Source organism: Nilaparvata lugens, chromosome 7 (assembly GCF_014356525.2).
Source record: "Nilaparvata lugens isolate BPH chromosome 7, ASM1435652v1, whole genome shotgun sequence".
Classification (NCBI taxonomy): Eukaryota; Metazoa; Arthropoda; class Insecta; order Hemiptera; family Delphacidae; genus Nilaparvata; species Nilaparvata lugens.
Genome location: NC_052510.1, coordinates 20,477,713 through 20,497,324, shown reverse-complemented (window position 1 = coordinate 20,497,324; position 19,612 = coordinate 20,477,713). Strand labels below are relative to the sequence as shown.

At 33.7% G+C, this 19,612-nt stretch overlaps 1 protein-coding gene across 2 annotated transcripts in view; it reads right to left on the bottom strand.

Annotated features, from left to right (window-relative positions):
- LOC111056915 (U7 snRNA-associated Sm-like protein LSm11) overlaps positions 1–19,612 on the bottom strand; it is a 43,942-nt gene that overhangs the window by 17,393 nt on the left and 6,937 nt on the right. For both annotated transcript variants that reach the window (XM_022344323.2, XM_039432317.1), the window contains one exon: positions 470–630. In XM_022344323.2, coding sequence (XP_022200015.2) covers positions 470–630 — 161 coding nt within the window. The remainder of the gene's footprint in view (positions 1–469; positions 631–19,612) is intronic.

The window sequence follows — 19,612 nt, the reverse complement described above, 5'->3', positions numbered from 1 at the left end:
AATGCGCAGCATATAAACATTTAAACATTTAAATATTAAGAGAAATGCCAAACCGTCGACTTGAACCTTAGACCTCACTTCGCTCGGTCAATAAATATTTTGCTAAAGATGATGCTGGAATAGACTACAGGCTATGGCGTTGAGTAGTGGAAAGGGCAACGTTGATGAGGGAAGAATGCATCCCTAGTTTCAAGTGGTTCATCCAAAATCCAAACGTGATTTGAGGCTCCAAGTTAGCGGAGCTCGCCTCGAACAGTCACCATTCCAACAAGAGCATTGAGCGCAAGGCGTCTATCTAATCTGAGCGATTAAATATAATTCTGACGAATATAGTTATGCTAACTATTTCACAATGAATTCTAGCACACATAGTCATTTCAACACTCAAACATACGTTCAAATCAGAATACTAAAATAAATAATATGAAATACCATCTTTTAGATCGGATAATCATGGAAAATTGCTGACCTTAACTCTTCGTCTTTGATCCATACAGAATTTTAATTTAGAGAGAGGGCCTTTGGTCATATTCTCCATTCTTGTAAGAACGTTCTTCAGTTTCTTCCTTTTCACGATAGTCATTTTTCCTCCCTTTGTTTCTTCAGGCGGTTTTTCCTCCTTCTCTTCACCTACGAACAATAAAAAAATCATATCACTAGGCTGAAATAAGTTGAAATAATTTTAAATTTGAAGTACTTATACTCAGTAAATGTAACTGGTTCTTACTTGAATTCATACAATTAACTCCAAGCTACTTCTACCAAAAATATAAAAGTTAATACAATAAAATCCACATTTATCAACTCACTTCTAATTCTAATATGAATCTCATTATAAGTAAATTCTTTGATTGATAGACACACCATTTCTGATCTCTATTCAACAATGAGGATTTTTTTTGTGAATTGCATATCATTTGATTTTGTTTTCTGAACAGAGAGAAAATTTTTGGGGGTTTCTCGTTTGCTCTTACGAGTAGTGTAAATAAATAACCTATATTGACAATGATACCCTAATATAGTCAGAGAGCATATTAGTCGGATACTAATAGAACTTATTCTATTCCCTCTGAATACAGTCATCCAATCATGCAACAAATAATACTAGAACAGTGGACAGGAGACAATGAATAATAATTAACAAAACAGACAATGGATGCAGCTTGGAGTAAACATAACATTCATACATCCCTGTCATGTCATTAAATTAGGCTATGTTTCGAATCTGATGCAAAGGACATTCAAACAAAGTACTGTACTAAAGCACTAAATGTCGTCTGTTTATGATGTATATTTTTGTCATAGGCTATATAGACTTGTTAGAGATATATGTATATTAATGATATTAAATTGTCGCCAAGTTCTGTAACTAACGTTTACGATGTTGACAAGGTCAGTATTCCTTGCTGCTGTCGTTTACATCTATATATACTACAATAAGCTACATCTCCTAGTTTTCTATATAATAGATTTCACTCGTATAATATGTTGTGTATACCTCCACACTGTAATTCTTTGTATATATACTACTGTATTTATTAAACTATCCAAACTGTATATATCTGTAGTTTGGGAGTGATTATCTAGTTGTAAACAGTTTCATCTTGTGTTGTGCAGTGTATTGAAGGTTGAATAATAACGACTCATTTTCTTAAAGCCCGGCCAGTTTCAGAAAGATGCTGGTAGTCGAGTCACACACAATTCTGACGAGTCAGGATTGTTGAGTCAAACAAAATTAACAGACCACTGAGACCAGTCGAGGCTTATTGGAACCGTTTTTTCTAAATGAGTCAATCGAGTCATAGTTTTATCGGAAAAGTCTTTAAACTTTTAAAAATTCTAGCGGTTGAGTCAGTCAGTCGAGTCGAGTCACAGTCACTTGTTGAGTAGAGTCAGAGTTGTTGAATCACTTCCGACAACAAAAAGTTAAGGTTGATCTTGTCTTAATAGCGCTCGCCAGTTGCTTCCGCGTCTTCTATTGGTCGGTTGTGTAGCACGAATACAGAGCGTGACCAAACACCAACCTGTATCTTAGTGACTAATTAAACTTTTTTATAATTATTACTTATAGTAGTTGAGGAAACCTTCGAAACTACAGGAGTTGTCCTACCTAGCAGGAGTTGTTGGGTTGTTTTTTGTATTAATCAAATTGTAACATTAAAAAAAAAAAAACCAGAGGAGTTTTAACTTAATCGAGATGTTGACTTTAACTCTAACTTAATCAAGGAATGTCTATTCTCTATGTCATTCTTGTTGTTATTTCAAGTTATTCATTTTAATTGTCTTCTTTGTCGTGTCTTATAATAGTGGTTTATATTATTGTACTTTTGCATACTGGCTGATAATATAATCATCAAAATGTTATTGTTCTCACGCCAATGTTTTCTGACTGGATAATATTAAAAATTGATTCCAACATCATCTAGTAGACCTATGTTTTTATAATCTCATTGATGCAAAATTTTCAGGATGAATTACCACGAGCTGGAAATAGGTCTATAACCATTCTACGTAAATTAAAAATGTGTATGCAAAATTTCAAGTTAAAATCACTTCAGTAGTTCAGACTCATGATGATGCGTCATTTGTATAATTATTTCCCATCCCGTATATGTATAAGGCAATTCTTTTCTTTATAATTATTATATATAAGTAATCAACCAATCAATCCCACTATGGATCAAGTTTCCAGCATGAATCCTGTACCTAAAATAGAATAATTTTCAAATACTTTCATGTTTTTGCTACGGGTATGATATTTCAGAGAACAACTATATTTGGGGGGGCAACAACTTCTCAATTTCATTTCCGCAGTTTAACCTTTTCTCTACACGACTTCAATACTTGAAAGTCAGAGTTGAATGAACTGTATCCTGGTTAGAGCTTTCCTCAACAAACCGTCAATTATTGTGGAAAACAACACTGTTTTCCTGCGGCATTTTTACAACAATGTATCTTATCCTCCAGATATTGCTCTCTCTATTCTCTCAGTACATCTCCAATTTCCCTGTATTACCGTTGTAATATAGGAGAAACTGATATCTACAAAAGGTTTTTGTAGAGATTCTGCCAAGGAATTGAGTTGCAGGCTATTATATTTTTCAAGTATTATTTATCTGTATTTTGTATATATCGAATAATTCTTATTTAAATCATAGGTAATTTTACTCAATTCCAAAACAGTACAGAGTTATTTTTACTAATAAAAAATCAATTGTAAATAATGAATGGATGTGGATGATAGATTAATCATATCAATCTCATTCATTGAGAGGAAATTGTTAATGTTGATAGAAAACGTCCTATGGAATTCATTCTAATATTAAAAATTCCGTACCCAAAAAAACTTTTTTACAAATAATTCATGTTCATTCACAAGAATTTCCATGGAAGAGGAAATTCTACTTCTCATGGACACAAAATTATTAAAATGAAAATTAAGCCTTTTTGATAAACAATCGCCCAATTCAAGGCATAGCAAGGTCATACGCACAAAAATCGTAATATTTCCATATTGCGTGTATAATCTTCACAACAACTGACAAGAGATGATCACGTGATGAGAAGGATACATACACCTGTCAGAATTGGAGAGGGGGAGAGAGAGAGAGAGAGAGAGAGTGTGTGTCTGTGTGAGGGAGAGAAGTTTATAGATTTATTCTATGAGAGAGAGAACTGACTTGAATTAGAAGTGATGAAGAGAGAAAACGTAAACAACAAACCGATACATTGATGGAGAATGAGAGAGAGTGAGTGAGCAGAAATGAAATATATACAGTAGTAAATGAGAGAGATTGAGTGTGAGAGTGAGAGTGATGTTGAGTAAGGACAAGAGTGTCTATTGGCTGGAGCAGACGCAGACGGAGTTGGCCTTCCTCTTATCGTTGCTGTCGAATTCTTCCTGGTTTCGCGAGCATGCGCCAAAGCAGGCCTCTGTCAAGGACCTTTTACTCAATGCTCCTTGAAATTTCGCTTCCTATTGGCAACAATACTGATAAATTGTAGAAGCTTCGCGAAAAAAGGTTTTATTAGTCATCGGGTCTATTTTAATTTACAAGTATGTACTGTACCTGTATTGTGAGTATATTATGTACTTTTTAATAAAGAGCAACTGAGCTGTAAACTGTCATTTACTACATAATAATTTACCTGCATTGTATCTATTGTCTATGAATAAATGAAATGAAATAAATGAAATGAAATAATATAATTATTATACCGTATATAGAGCGAATAAGCTATATTGTAGATCATATATTTATATCCTATATACTTCAATATATTTGGATTAGCAAAGGATATCTGAAGACTATCTTTTATATAATCTTCGGAACTTCAAAAACGATTGAAAGAATAGAAAGACTATTGAAGGAATGAATGGTTAATTCAATTAAAATTAAGTTGAATTTCAATAATCAGTAACAGCAAATATTGTATATATAATCAAATAAGAGTGAATGATCTGTTTTGGAAAATATTGTAATAAAGCGAACGAAATTCCAACATGTTTTTTTTGTCTACATCGAATATGGCGTTGCTATTTGACAACTTACAGGAAAATTATAGCCTTGATTAGAACAAGTTTAATTTAGTAGCTAGCAACAAAATTTGATAGCGGAAACTTTTTGTGATAAAAACAAATGCCCTGATCAACTAACTGCAACAAAAGAAGTTTGAAACTTTTTGAAGGTTGGATGTATCAGGAAGTTGTTGCTTGATTGAGTTTCAAATGTCAATGAAAATGTTTGGATGTTCAAAGAACACGACTTTGTTACTCATTTTTATGAGTTCATCAGGCCGTGATGAGTAATTGCTATTTATTACTGAAGAATAACAAAGTTCTTTTGTATAGTGAGATTGACTTACTTCCCTGATTGATAAAATGAATCCTTAACAAGGAGTTTGAAAAAATCATTACATTTTTAACAATTCCAAAAAGTTCCAAGTTCAACAATATTCTCTATCTGACTCATATACACGTACACTGCTTACCTAAAATATATTTCAAGCACACTATTCTATTCTCATTAAGTTTTTTTCCAATTTCAAGCTCACAAACTCTGAAATACTAAAAATGTGGTCAGATTCTCCTATAACTTCTGAGTTTCATTCAATAAGCTCGTGCCGTATCTCTATAGATTAGATTTATGTTCATACTAGCCGTCAGGCTCGCTTCGCTCGCCATATCCGTCATTTTATCAACTCTTCCCATATTTGATGTTTTTCATCTTCTCATTCTTTTTCGTCTTTCTTTTTCAGCTTCTATAATCACATTCTAGTAAAGTACAATTTTATGGACTTCATCAATCCATTAATCCTTACAAAAAAATCTAGTTTAACACCTCAAATCATTGCGTATTTTCTGAAGACAATTGATAAGTGTATACATAACTATAATTTAATAACTTTACTTCAAATTGAGAATATTTCTGAAACTCATCGAATCTTCAGCCAATTTAATTTATCCATATTGAGAAATTACTTAAAAGGGATAAGAAAATTAAATATATTCATTACTCGAGCTTTACAGAGTAGCTCGAGCACAAAAAACAAATTTTAAAATGCTAAAATGATTCAATTCTATTTTCCTGCCTTCGATTACAGTACTGTGGAATTTCTAATCTTATTTTGCATAATATTTCAGTGTGAAAAGATAACTTTGTTTATAGGGAACTTCATTCCACAAAAATGTGATAAAAAATCGAATTATATTAAAATTTACTATCAAACTCGTTCAACCAAAATAGACTTTCTTTGAGTGTTGAATGAGGAGGAGAGAAGGCGAATGAATCAAAACAATGCTCCACTCACTTTCACTGGTATTTTTACGCGTCAGGTGTTGTTGGCTGATGAATTTGTTGTTAACAATGATAGCAATAATAAAATGCAACAATAGAACGAAGCACTTGTCGTCGCCATGATGATAAATGAAGTGCATCGAAATGGCCAACTTAACTTTCTTGTGTTTTCCAAGTCTGCTGCGGTTTTAATAGTTTTACATTTATTGTAAGAATAATAATTGTAGTTTTTACTATTTTATTCTTACATTGTTTTACACTTTCCTTCTGTAATTATTTCTATCTTGACTAGTCTTACTCTTGATTTAAATTTCCTCATTATCTACTGTAGGTACTGATATTAATCATTATCTTGATATTTTTTCTATCTACTATTACAATTCTTCTTCTAGACCCCCTAGAACTTTAATTTCGTTTCTCCCTACTTTTTTGCTAGAATATTTACCAAGAGTATTTCTACTCTCTCTTCTTCTAAAGCTTTGGATACTTTACTTATGATTTCTAAGTATCTTCAATTTCTGCTATAATTTTCTTCTTAACTTCCACCATCTTTAGATAAAATCTTTGGTCTTTCGTTGAACTGTTGTAAAAGTTATGAATAATACAGCTTCAAACTTCCCTCAACATTCCACATTTTTTTCTAAGGCAATCTTGTTATCAGGAATAATTTGTCTCAATCTCCACCACATCCTCTGCACTTTGGGACCATTAGGATTCAGATTCCCACTCTTAACCTTATTCTACTTCTACCGCTATTGAACTTGAGTTCGCCAATCTGTTGAACCAATTAATTTAGACTAATTAACTTTGATCAACTTTATAACGTTAATGAAAACTTCAATACTATTTTGAATTGAATAGTTTAACGTTTATTTACAAAAAGATGCTAACAGTAGTCTGTTCACGCTGGCCATTTCATAGTTTTTATCAAGGAAAATAATGAATAATATTACGGACACTTATCTGGGCATCCCCAGTGATGATTTCACATGTCATCAAATTGAGTTTACAGTACTACCTTCTCTCGTTGAAAATTCAAAGAGAAAATCATTCAATTCAGATGAAGGATGTAGTTACTACTACCACAGTCACTACTCTACTGATTCACTCAATTCCTATAAAGTACCAAGAGATTTATCATAGGCCTAGTTATTTATTTATTAGAGCAAACAATACAATAGTCGGAAAAGAAAAAACAGGCTATTGCCCAAAACTTCTTCAATTTCCTATTTGTTTTCTTGAATTGTCCAAATTTTCTGTAGAGAAGGCCGTATAAAATATTAGAAAAAATATTATGTTGTATCATTCTTGTTATAGTCTAGTGACAAGACGTTTTTGAAACCTTGGACCGAAATACAGTTAACAGTTGAACTCGATTATCCCGAGGAAATCTCCACTGCAGAGAGGTATTCGTTAATGAGAGATAACAAATTAATATTGATTCGTTATTGAGAGATGTTGTCCCACCTCACCTCACAGAAGATCATTCAATCTACTGCGGCTCGATAATATATAGACACCAATTCAATGTGAAATTTCAAAAATGCTATGGAAAGGAAAAAATTGGCTATTCAGAAGATTTATTTATTCGAAGGTTAGGAAGGAAAGTACGCCACTTTCATTTCTGCTGAGACTCGCAGGAATTTGTAGATGATCTCTCCGCTGACACCTGAACAGAGACAGTTTTTTCGCTGTCAAAAAGTGTCGTTACGCTCTGTCGCCAAATCTAATCAGGCTGCTGGCAAAAACGCCACTGCCAAGGTTCAATGACATCGACAGCGGTCATCTGCTGCTATCACAAATCACACCTCATAGTACTTTATCAGACCCGGTTGCACAAAAGCCGGTTAAATTTCAATAGTGAATAATTTCACGAGAACCAATCAAAGAAGGCATTTTCGAAAAGCAGGCTTCTGTGATTGGTTCTCATGAAATTAATCACGATTAAAAATTATCCGACTTTTGTTCAACCGGCACTTACTGTCTTTCACTTGTTGTCTCTTTTGTTTCATAGAAAAAATGGCGATTCAAGAGATTTTGTGATTTCACTTGTGAGAGTAGAATACCTGACAATTTTGGGTCTTTAGTTATACTTATTTGCAACACATCTTGTCCCCTATATTACGTTCTATTCTTATAAATTTGAGTCAACATAGGATAGCTTATTAGTCTCTAAGTAGGTGCTTCAATAATGATGAAAAAAAATTAATTATCCTCTTATTATCTTACTTGTCTATTCTGTATCACTCCTAGTCTTATTTGTATTATTCCTCGTCTCCTCTAAATCATTCTTGATAGATTTACATTTTTGAGACGTCTGTTAGTTCTATAGTTCTAAACCTCTCTTGTATTAATCCTTCAATATTTTGTATCATTATTAGAGTAGTACTTGTGTGATGAGTGAGAACTGATTGTTTTTTTATCATTCTTGTCTAATTCTTGCTTCATAACTACCTGTCTCTTTATTGTCGACTTTACTTATAAGGTGAAACTGACTGTTTTTCATTAATTTTACGCTTCTATATTTTTCCCATTTTACTTGTGAAATGAGATCTGAATGATTTCTTTCAAACTAGGTATCTTCTGTATTATTGTATCTTGGTTACTAGCCTATATTTCAATACAATATATAACTAGCAACGTGAAGAAATTTAACTGTAACTACAAAATACATCAACCATGAGCAACAATAACGACAGCAACAATACAGTAAATACAGCAACAACGAGAATAAAAATACATTCACAACAACATGAGAAAATACATCAATAAGACCATCAACGTAAAGAAATCTAAAATCAACAAAAATTTAGCCTAAATAAGGAAAAGTGAACAATAACAACAATGAAATTACAAGAACAACAAGAAGAAATAAACAGTCACAACAATAATATAATGAAAAATGGAGAAATAAATCAGTAATAATACCTATAATTAGCAATATCAGTAGTATTAAATCAAACTCTACACCGCAAGGTAGAAGAGGCTTCGATTAAGTAAGTAAGTATTAAATCAGTATACTATAACATGAAGAAAATGAATAACAGATATTCTGTTTAACAAGCACCAGGTAGAACTGCTACAACAGCAACATTAGAAAATCAAATGAAAGTGAAAGATGAGGTAAAAACAGCCTCTTTCCTGTTACAAGGTGCAAAACAGTGGGGAGTCGAAGCCAGGACACCACGGTTGAGAGAAGGCTATCAGTGAAAGTTGAACGTCCGTAAATTCGGTACCTGGCACTGGCTTGCTGCGAATGCTCCATCACTGGCCATCGCTTACTTGTCTTGCATTTCGACTGTCAATGACCGTCCTTCACAATAATAACTAACTTGTTGTTTGGGTTGCTCATCGATCAGATTGATGGATGATGCTCGCAGCTATGAGAAAGTTGCTCAGCATTAGGGATGGTAGAATGGTTTGTTTCTAGATGCATCTTATCTGGATGTGCACTGTCAATATCTTATTCTATACGTGGGTGACAGAAAAATTCCTAATGGAAGATGAATGTAATTGATTTTGTTTTGAGATGGATCAAATATGGACATGTACTGCTAATTTCATATTTTAAATGTGAATTTTGTGTCTTAAGGTGATTGATTTCGAGATAAAAGAGATCAGATTCTATTAATTTTCTCTTTTAGAAGCTTTTTATTATGAAAAAACCTATCCTCTTGCAATGAACCACTGAATAGGTTTTTGTCCAATTCTTCGATATTTCTCTAATACTTGATTTATTTTCTCGATTCATGGAACAAATACCTGTTAATCCACGTTTTTTCAGAGTAATACAGTAAATTTTATCGCAAATCATCAATTTGATTTAGTTCTTTGTTTTTTTGTAAATAGAGGGATAGTAATATTAAAAATGACAGTTGATCCTCAATCAAATTATTTTAAATAATAATTTTGTATCATAGAATCAATAAAAGAATGAAGAATAAATATGAAAATATCATCTAAGTGATAGATGAAGTTTATTAATGAATTTTTTCAATAAAGAAGACCTAGCCTATTTTACCTTTTAATAAGATGAAGGTGTGCTTCAGAAGATGTGTGATATAAATAAACTGAATAATGATAGACGAACCTGCTAATTATGAAGATACTGTCTATTGAATAATGAGTTCAAAATAAGTTTTCATTTGTATTTCAATGAGGACACACTCGAACATCAACTAAAGGAGAGAGACATACCACATACCGAATTCTATTAAATGTACATTGAAGTGGATAGTGATTTGGCATTGAGTCTAGAATGGCTGTTATTGACAATAATAGCCTGATCTAGGAAATCACAATGCAAATAGCTTGAACAGAAATACATCCAAGTCCAGACTGAATAATGACCAAAGAGTAGAATAGGAGGAAGAGGCATGCAGAAATGTGGGAGAAAAAGTCGAAATGCAAGACAGACAAGTTTTAAAAATAAAGAAATGAGACAATGTTGGCAATGACCCTAGCTGAGTGTCGCTTGCAAGGGAGGAAAATGCCAAATTCTAGCAGACTCGAGTCTTTGCTCCCAAGTGATTTAGCCAGAAACCAATAGTTGCCAACAGATTTCCGAATTACCTTCCGTTGCCGAATGTATCGGCCATTGATCTTGCATGATTCACTAATTCCGATCTTATTTTCGTTTTACCCATGCTCGTATTACAAAATATAAGTCAAGAACTTCAATTGATATTACAAAGAGCTATGCCAAGAATTTTTGTAGTAGAATCAAGTGTGATGAATGTAATTTTGTAGACTCAATGAATGTAAAATAATGTATGTAAGCTTAACAGTTTTTCAGACATTTAGGAGATGTATAAACCAGAGAAAAAGTGGAATTAATTCTAGTCGGCAGCAATATGTCTTGCTAGTTCATAGTAATATGTATATAGTTCATACCGATTCTTCTATAATATTATACGAACAATAATTATCACAATGTTTTGTTGGAGATTATAACCACATAAACCCTGGGCTTTTTCTCCCAAGCTCATTCCATTTTAAAAATGTGAAACGATTTTTTAATAAATTCAGATTAAAAATTGAAATCAAGTGTTGTTAATGTGCATGAGTAGTAGGGAAGTAGTTTGCCAGTACAGTTTTGCAAAGTAATAGGGGTTACTGAAACCTTGTCAATAAACCAACTCATAGGCTGAAGTACAGGAACTATATTACCCATATAGTTAATATATATCGATGTCTATGTCGATGCCTCAAAAGTGTACCTACTTGAAAAGATACTGAATTATACTACTCATAGGTATTTTGGAATATGTATTTTATTATAAGTATTTTGTCGCTTGTTCTTTATCATAATTCTAAAAGCTGAAATCTTTACTAGTCTATGATTTGTATTTATTCTTATAAGTATAGAATACTCAATTGTATTTGGAACTCGCTTCTCACTCACAGGCATTTGCCCATAATATGAGGAGCCTTCTTCACATTTAATATTGTTTATAATTGTATTTGGTAAAAGAAGAAGAAATAAATCAATTTCAATCTCATATGGGTAATATAGTGACTGTAGGCTGAAGTACATTTACGGCCATTCAACAGAGCCCCACCCAGCAAGCTTTAGGCCCGGTTGCACAAAAGCCTGTTACATTTTAACCGTGATTGATTACCACGAGAACCAATCACAGGCGACTTCTTTCCTACAAAAAATTATTTAGTTTCTTTTCTCTGATTGGTTCAGACATTTGATCATGATTAAAATTTAACAGGCTTTTGTGGAACCGGGCCTTTAACTTGAAACAGCACAAGCTATCAGTAGAAGCTTCTTCTCTCACTCAGCTCGCACACAGCTTGTGCAGTCAGTCAGTCAGCTGTTCAGGCGAAAGTTCCAGTCACTTTCTACAACAGTCACTACTCACTACTTCACCTGCCCCCTTCCTCACCCCCTGCCTTGTCACTTTCACTCCTATCAAAACTAGCAGATTCGCTTTTTCGCTGTTATCTCTTTTCCCATATAATAACAAAAGTGACAGTGCGGCTTGACCTCTCTTGCTGTAAGATAGGCTCCACTCTGTAACGGACAATTGCTGTGTTCTGAAATTTATGAATAAACAGAGGCTTGGCTTGGTATCGCAGAGAGTGTATATATTATACGGGCGTGTTGATTATTATAATTAGGAATAATATAACCAGCCATGGAGTTTCAATTTCAAGCCCTTGGCTTAAGCATGGATGATCGGATAGATGGTGATGGGTGATGATATTAAATTAATATGAATATGAAAGGAAATTGTTTTAGGTGGATCGGCCAAACCCTTTGACAATCGAGTTTGAACAGTTAAATTTTGCCAGATCAGAGATCGCTAATTTTGTACATAGTGGATTTGGATTAAAAGAGATCTTGAGCTTCATGAAGAAGGGGTTTCGAAACAAATACAGTACGATATAAGAAGATATCAGTTTTATCTATGTTCACTAATAAATGTATATTTTATTACTGGTGTATGACCAAAGTTAAAGGATTAACATGCCTGTTGATGATTGACTTGATAATTGGATGAACGGATAATTGACTTGAATGAATAAATGGATGAATTTATCAGTTGCATTATTAAAGCGGGACGATAATAATAAAACCTTGAAGGAAAGTATTCCTCTACTTAACATTTTCATGATTCGATGTATGATTTTGTCAGTATGAATTATTCCTTCAAACACTTCTCAATACGAAGTGGTAACAGTCGAGAGGTGAAAACACTGACTTTGCAAAACTTAGGCCCCGGGTTCGAAACTCAGATGACACAGTTCCTTGCTGCCCTAAAACAGCCCAAAAAATGTCAGATGCCCTGGAATTTATCTGGTGAGACGCGAATTATCTGACATTAGACCTGAGCCAGCCAGTGCAGACGATTTTCATTTATTAATTATCGAAAATTACGCTACAAATAATAAACTTATAGGGCCGGGTGAAAAAATCCTGTTGAGTTATAATCATGATTGAATGCCACGAGAACCAATCAGACAATACTTTCTTCGAAAAGAAGGCTTCTCTGATTGGTTTTTGTGAAATTTGATCACGATTGAAATTTAAAAAACTTTTGTGCAACCTGCACTTAGTATTAATCCATCAACCAGTTGTTAATAACAAAAATTAAGATGCGAATTATTGAGCTTGGATTTGCTAAACACATTTTTGTTTGTTTAATAACATGTACATCACACCCGTTCCTTTAGGTCGTTGATCTATAGCTGGTGGCAATGTTGTAGTGTGTAGTAGTTCTATCTCCTGCATTCCGCAGATTTCTCTCACATCCACGATTCACGATGTGAGAGAACAGAGGAAGAGGAAAGGGAGCATCTCTCTGTCTAATTCAATCTCAGTTCTGCTGTCTGCTCTCTCTGGGTCGAAAGGTCGAGGTCCGAAAACCACCTTTGATCTTTACTTCTCTTGCTTTACATTTTCTCTTCTCCTACTCCTTCTCTTTCTCCTACTCCTACTCTTTTCCCTCTACCTCGTCCTCCTTCACATGTTGCTCCTCTTCCTTCTCTATCGTCTTCTCCATCACCTCCGCCTCCTCCTTCTCCTCCTCGTTGTTCTCTTCTACCTTCTCCTACATCACCTCTTCCTGCTTCCACTTCTCTTCTTCTCCTCCTTCACCTCCTTCTCCTCCACATCTCTGCTTTCTCATCCTCCTTCTTTTTTCAAAAGAAATTCTCGCATTCCATCCCCATCATTCCTATCTCGTAATGAATCTCATTTAAAGTGTATCTAGCTGATAATAATATTGTACTCGTGTTTTTCGGGTTTTCCCATGACTAGTACCAGTAGCACAAGGGTAGAAACTTTATTTTTCAAATTTTATAATTGAAAAAATGTTCAGTACCTTCATTTTTTGCCTACGTCCTTTGAAATCAAATCAAAGTTTATTCATCAAAACCAATTACAATACAAATTTGAATACTATAACATTTGATACAATTAAATCAATGAAGTTTTGTGCATTGAATAATTTCTTAATAGGCATAGATAATTCAATGAATAAATATATACACCCCACTTTAATGATATGTGTTGATATGTGTTTCAACTACTACATTACTATATACTCTCTATCTTGTGACGTCCTTTACTCATGTATATTTTGTTGCTTACTCTTTTTCTAATTTATTTCATGCTGCATTAGATTACTCATCTTACTCTCGTTGCTTCGTAATTTTCTCTCATGTATTTGTATTTTTTTCTTTCTTTTCTATCTTCTGTTTCATACTTTTTCATCTTAATCAATATATTCAACCACTCTCATTGCTTTATATTATTTCCGCCGTAATCTATAAATTTTATTTTCAACTAAATTTAATGTTTTCCCTCAATTGTCCTATTCTGTTTCCATCTACATTCTTTGCTTTTTCCTATTTAAATTTTCCTTCTTTCTCTTGAATTTGTTTACTTTGTATTATTTGCACCATATCCTATAACTTCCCTCTCCCTTCTATAATAGTTGCAACTACTACTTCTATCCTATTCTGTAAGTCCCTTCTTCTACCGATTTTTTCCATTTTTCCTATTTTATATTTCCCTTCTTCTGCCTGAGTTTCTCTGTCTCTTCAATTTGCATCCTTCTCTTTGCTTTCTTCGTTCTTCTTCCTCCTACTATCGTTGCTCCCCTATTTTTATCCTAAACTGTAACTTCTTTCTTTCTTTCTTTCATACTCGTTGCATCTCCTATTCCTAACCCATTCTCATCTTCCATCTCTCTCCTACACTCGTTCGTTTCTTCCCACCTCTGTCCGTCCGATGCCTCGTCACGCCTCTGAGTTTGGCGTTCCATCTATTTTTATCCGCCGACTCTTTTATTCTTTCCTACGCCAAATAGCTGCGTCGACTGTCCAACTTCTTCCTGTTTTTACTGACTTTGTCGGTTTTTTCGCTGATCCAAAAAACTGACAAAAAAGTGTATTCAAAGCTTGGATTGGTAAATTTGTGATGCTTTTACATGGGAGAAATTGAATAGTTCACTGGGTTTACTATTTATCATACAGTATCTCAACCGTGGATTGAATTGATTACCTAATTATTTGAACCTAAAGCTAGAAAATTGATTTTATTTTCATTTTGAACTTATTCGAAGTTCTACAAAGCATAACTCCATGTAAATATTCACTTTTCTCTATATGGCTACTAAAAATGAAAAAAAAACTTTATAGTTTCTATTGTGTTTCAATTTCGTCATGTTTATAAATCATGCACTAAAATGTTTCGAGCAATAGGGCCTAATAAGAAATAAGATGTGTAGAAAAGAAAACGAAATGCAAAATTTTGCATTTGAAAACCATCACTGGAGAACATCAATAAAATTAATAGAGTTTACAGCCCTATAAGAAATTTATAGGGTTTAGATGAATTAATTTATCTCGAGTTTCATGCATCCAAATAATGCATTAAATTTCAATAACTATGGAGTCAGATTGTGAACATCTGAGTTTCATGTATCTAATTATGGAGTTTCATGAATTTAACCATAGAGAAACAATAGCGTAAGTAGATATCCCATGGTATAGGGCGTTTATGTCGCAACTTTTACTGTTATCTCAAGCCGATTACTGTTGATTAATGTCGAATTTTAATGTTTTGTTGGGGTGAGAGTGTATGAACGGCACAATATGAGAGACTACCAGTGTCACACAGCTTCACGGGAAAGAATTACATGAACTATCGGCTTGAGATAACAGTAAAAGTTGCGACATAAACGCCCTATACCATGGGATATCTACTTATGCTATTGTTTCTCTATGATTTAACAGTGATTGAGACTATAAGATATAAGAATGGAATTGATTGAACCTTGATTTTCAATGTATTGAAAGCACGGGTTGAATTAAAATTTTACAGGAGTAATAATTTATTTATGGTTTCATGATCAATATTCCATAAGTTGAAATATTATTTTATAAAAGTGGAATAAAAAATATTTCTGAACCTAGTAAAATGAACAAACCAAATAATGATAATCTGGGTGAGACCATTAATTTGTCTCGTTTGTGCTAGTAATATTCACATTCTGCCATCAAATCCTGCATCGTAAATTTCATGTGATTATTTGAAATAGCTTCGATGCAAAACACTAGTATAAACACTATTTTTCTGGAAAAGGGCTCCCATGACCAACTGTTTATTGATTCACATTATTCTTTGGACATTAATGATGCATTCTATCACCCATTTAAACCATAAGCATTTCCAATTTTGTCAATAATATCATACAATGAAATATTCTAAATTCTGGATTTTAATAATCCACAATATCTTAAAATACCTCGATGGTGTTATTATTGATCTTCAAATAAAGTCTGAGATAATTTATTATTTTGGTGGTAAAGTTCACTGGCATAGAGTTTCAGTCACTAATCACTGTATTTACCGATTTTGGCATCAGAGTCGTGGTTCGATAATGACTGATTGCCGCACGAAAAATAATAGCCGAAAAAGAAACGGTACATTATCAGCTGGTCCTAGGCCTATCAATTTCTCTCCTGCGCATCCTGCAACAGTGAAAGTTCTTCTCATCTCTCTCCATCAAACAACCGAAACTAAAATCCTAACCTCCAATATCACCAGCGACAGTAGCCTTGCAAAGAACAAGTTCAATGAACTCTCAACGAAACGAATTTGGTCTAGAGAGGTAAGATATCAGTTTCCAGCTTTCAGGTCTTAATTAGCTCCTAATTATTTGAGTTTCTATCAAACAACTGGAAGATTAGATGCTGTAACCTCAATGTTTTCACACGTGTGTATCATTCTGATTCATTCTTTACACACAACTTCCAAATCACAAAAGAAGCTTCTGATAATAAATGAGCTTCTCTATATTCATGGATGAATTTTTCATTGAGGTTTGATCGCGTATATTATAATAATATTCAGGCCCGGTAGCAAAACAGCCTATTACATTTCTATGCTTTTCATTATAAAATGATTATTTATGTTGTCTCTGTTGAATAAATAAATAAATTATCAAAATTCAAAGAGAACCAATCAGAGAAAGTTTCTTTTTGAAGAAGGCTTCTCTGATTGGTTCTTGTGGCAATTAATCGGGATTAATAGCTAACAGGCTTTTGTGCAACAGGGGCTCATAGAATAATAACAAAGATAATAATCATGATTGAATTTTGCGAGCTACGACTCTCTCAAACTTCTGATGATTTTTATCTAATGATAAGAATACAAATTAATTATAAAAGATGGAAAGGCAATAACAGGCTTGTCCTGAAATCGTTTCAGTCCCAAATTTTCATAGATTAGAATTAATGTCCAAAATGAGGTAACAGTATTTTCATGAGTGTCCAAAATAAGGGTGCAGTATTGTCATGAGTTTTCTCTTGAACTCAATTCTAAAAATTTTCTACTTAACGGCTGGAATGTAACCTGTATTTGGTTTTAATAGGTACTATAGGCCTGATGAGCTTTTCTTTATTTATGATTTGACTAATCATGTATGGTTTTACGTATAATTCATTATAATATCCTCTGAACCTTAGAACTATCCTCTGATCCTCTGAAACTATCCTCTGAACCTTATAACTGACTGGATCGCTTGAGTCCTCACATACTGTATAAATGACAAAGCCTATTGTGTAAACTTTTTACTTAATGACCAATAAAGTATTCTATTCTGAATGATTAATTTGTCTGAGACTAGTTTTGGTATGAATTCAAGATCTATGATCTTCACGTCTTTATAAATTATCGAAGTTCCAGCCTTCCATTAATCCAATATCCAAGATTAAACGGATTAACTAATGCCTTTAACGTATCACGATTGAAGGCTCATTAAGTTAGCAACCACCAGTGAAATGAGACATTTCGTAATCAAGCCGTTCAATTAGAGTCGAACCGTGAAAGATGATGATTGACTTCCGGGGAAATGTGGACTTGCTTGAAGGCTTCAAGTGGCAGTGTGAGGAGATGACGGCAAAGAGACACCTTGTCGCGTCAAATGAACGTGTTTACGCGAGCGAGCGTTGTAGTGTTGTAGTACGGCAGAAGCGTGTGTGAAGTGTGAACCCAGCGGGGTTAATGACCGCGCTCGCTGTGAAAATATTGTCCAGCTGCCGTGGAACACACTGCGCATGTCTGTAGTTGACGCATGCGTAATACAGTACCATTGTCGTCGATGTGACAGGGATCAACTTCAAAGAAGTTTGAGGAGTATTATTGATAGTAGAAGAGCAGGGCGGTGTGAGCAAGATCTATGGAATTGGTATAGTAGCAAAGTGTTGGAGTGTGAGAGTTGATAATATAATGCTAGAGAGATTTTCTAGATATATGATCAAACAATCATGAAGGGATGAGATAGCTTGTAATCACGGAACAGGCTATTGTTCTGAAAACCATTCAATTTTATTCAATATCACTAAAAAAGAAGAATTTTGTTTCAGTTTGTAAACATTATTTGTATAATAATTAACGTGCAATTAATTTGAGAGATACAGTTAAAGTTTCTGCTTCCAAGCAGACATTGTTTTTATATATTTCATTTTAAATAGTTATATTTATATATTTTAAATATGAGGTGATTCAAGATTTATTCTGATAAAATGGAATTTGAAAATTCATTGAATGCATCCGACATATTTTTACATACAGTATACTAATGATAAACATTTATTTATTCACTCAACAGTTTATAATTCCTTTATTTTGCTTCCTTGTTGAAGAAGCATCCGGTTCATACTCCTTGAAGGTTAAATTTTACATCTACTATCTACTAGTTTGATAGTTTCATTGGATTAGAATTTAATCGTTTCTTTAAATTGCCGGCCAGTAGAGCTGAGACGGCTATAGTGAGGTCCACGTTATAATGGCAGTGTTTGATTGGCAATTGTAGAACTATTTAATTGTTATCCTTGTCTATCATTCAACAAAGCGGATAGCGCTATCTCTTTCTCGCTTTGCTCTGTTGCCAGATCGTCCTTTAACAATGTCGAATACTCATTAATTAACAAAGTATTTCATCTTAATTATTAAATTATTGAAAAATATAATTTCTTGCTCAATAAAATATAATTGTTTATTTTAAACGAGAAAGAACAGTTAATATTGCATTAATAAACCTGTATCAGCTACCGTCTATAAAAAGCATTGACAAGACAGACGACGGCAACGTTGTTTTCCTATCTTTCTCCACTGCCATTATAACGTGGACCTCACTATGGGCGTGACACCCTTCAATATGCTAGCGCTACCTGGTCGTGTGTTCGAATAGCGCCAGTAGACATGAACGTTTGATCATTTCATCAAATCACCCATGTACTCTCCATTGCTTCCGCACAAGCAATACGCCAGTTTGGGACTCATCCACAATGAGAAAAATGACACCTTTATTTTACCTTTCAATATACAATTTGGCATAGATTCATGCTTCTTATTTCAAATTATTTTTTCTTCTAAAATTCTTGAAACAAAAATTAATTATTTCTCTTTCATTTCCAATCCATTTAACTACACTGTTTTTCCATTATCATGTAATCACAATGAATCATAATTCTATGATGCTATCCACGTGGGGATTGAAATTAAAATGCAACTTTCCACAGCTTCAAACAACCAACCTTCGATGATGGAGTGTAGATGAAACTAACGTGTTATGCAGATTGGAGAAGAACAAGTTATTATTGTGCGTGTGAGTCCATTCTGGAAGTGAACAAAATTGATATGGCAGCAGTTCGGAAAAAAGTTGTTTAAACTTTCACTTGTTACAAGTTGCGTTCACTAAACTTTTACCCAGATGCCTTGTAACGTAGTCTATGGTCCATCACCAGCCACAGGGTCAGAATCGGAAAGAAAAACTCAAATTCAGTTGCAA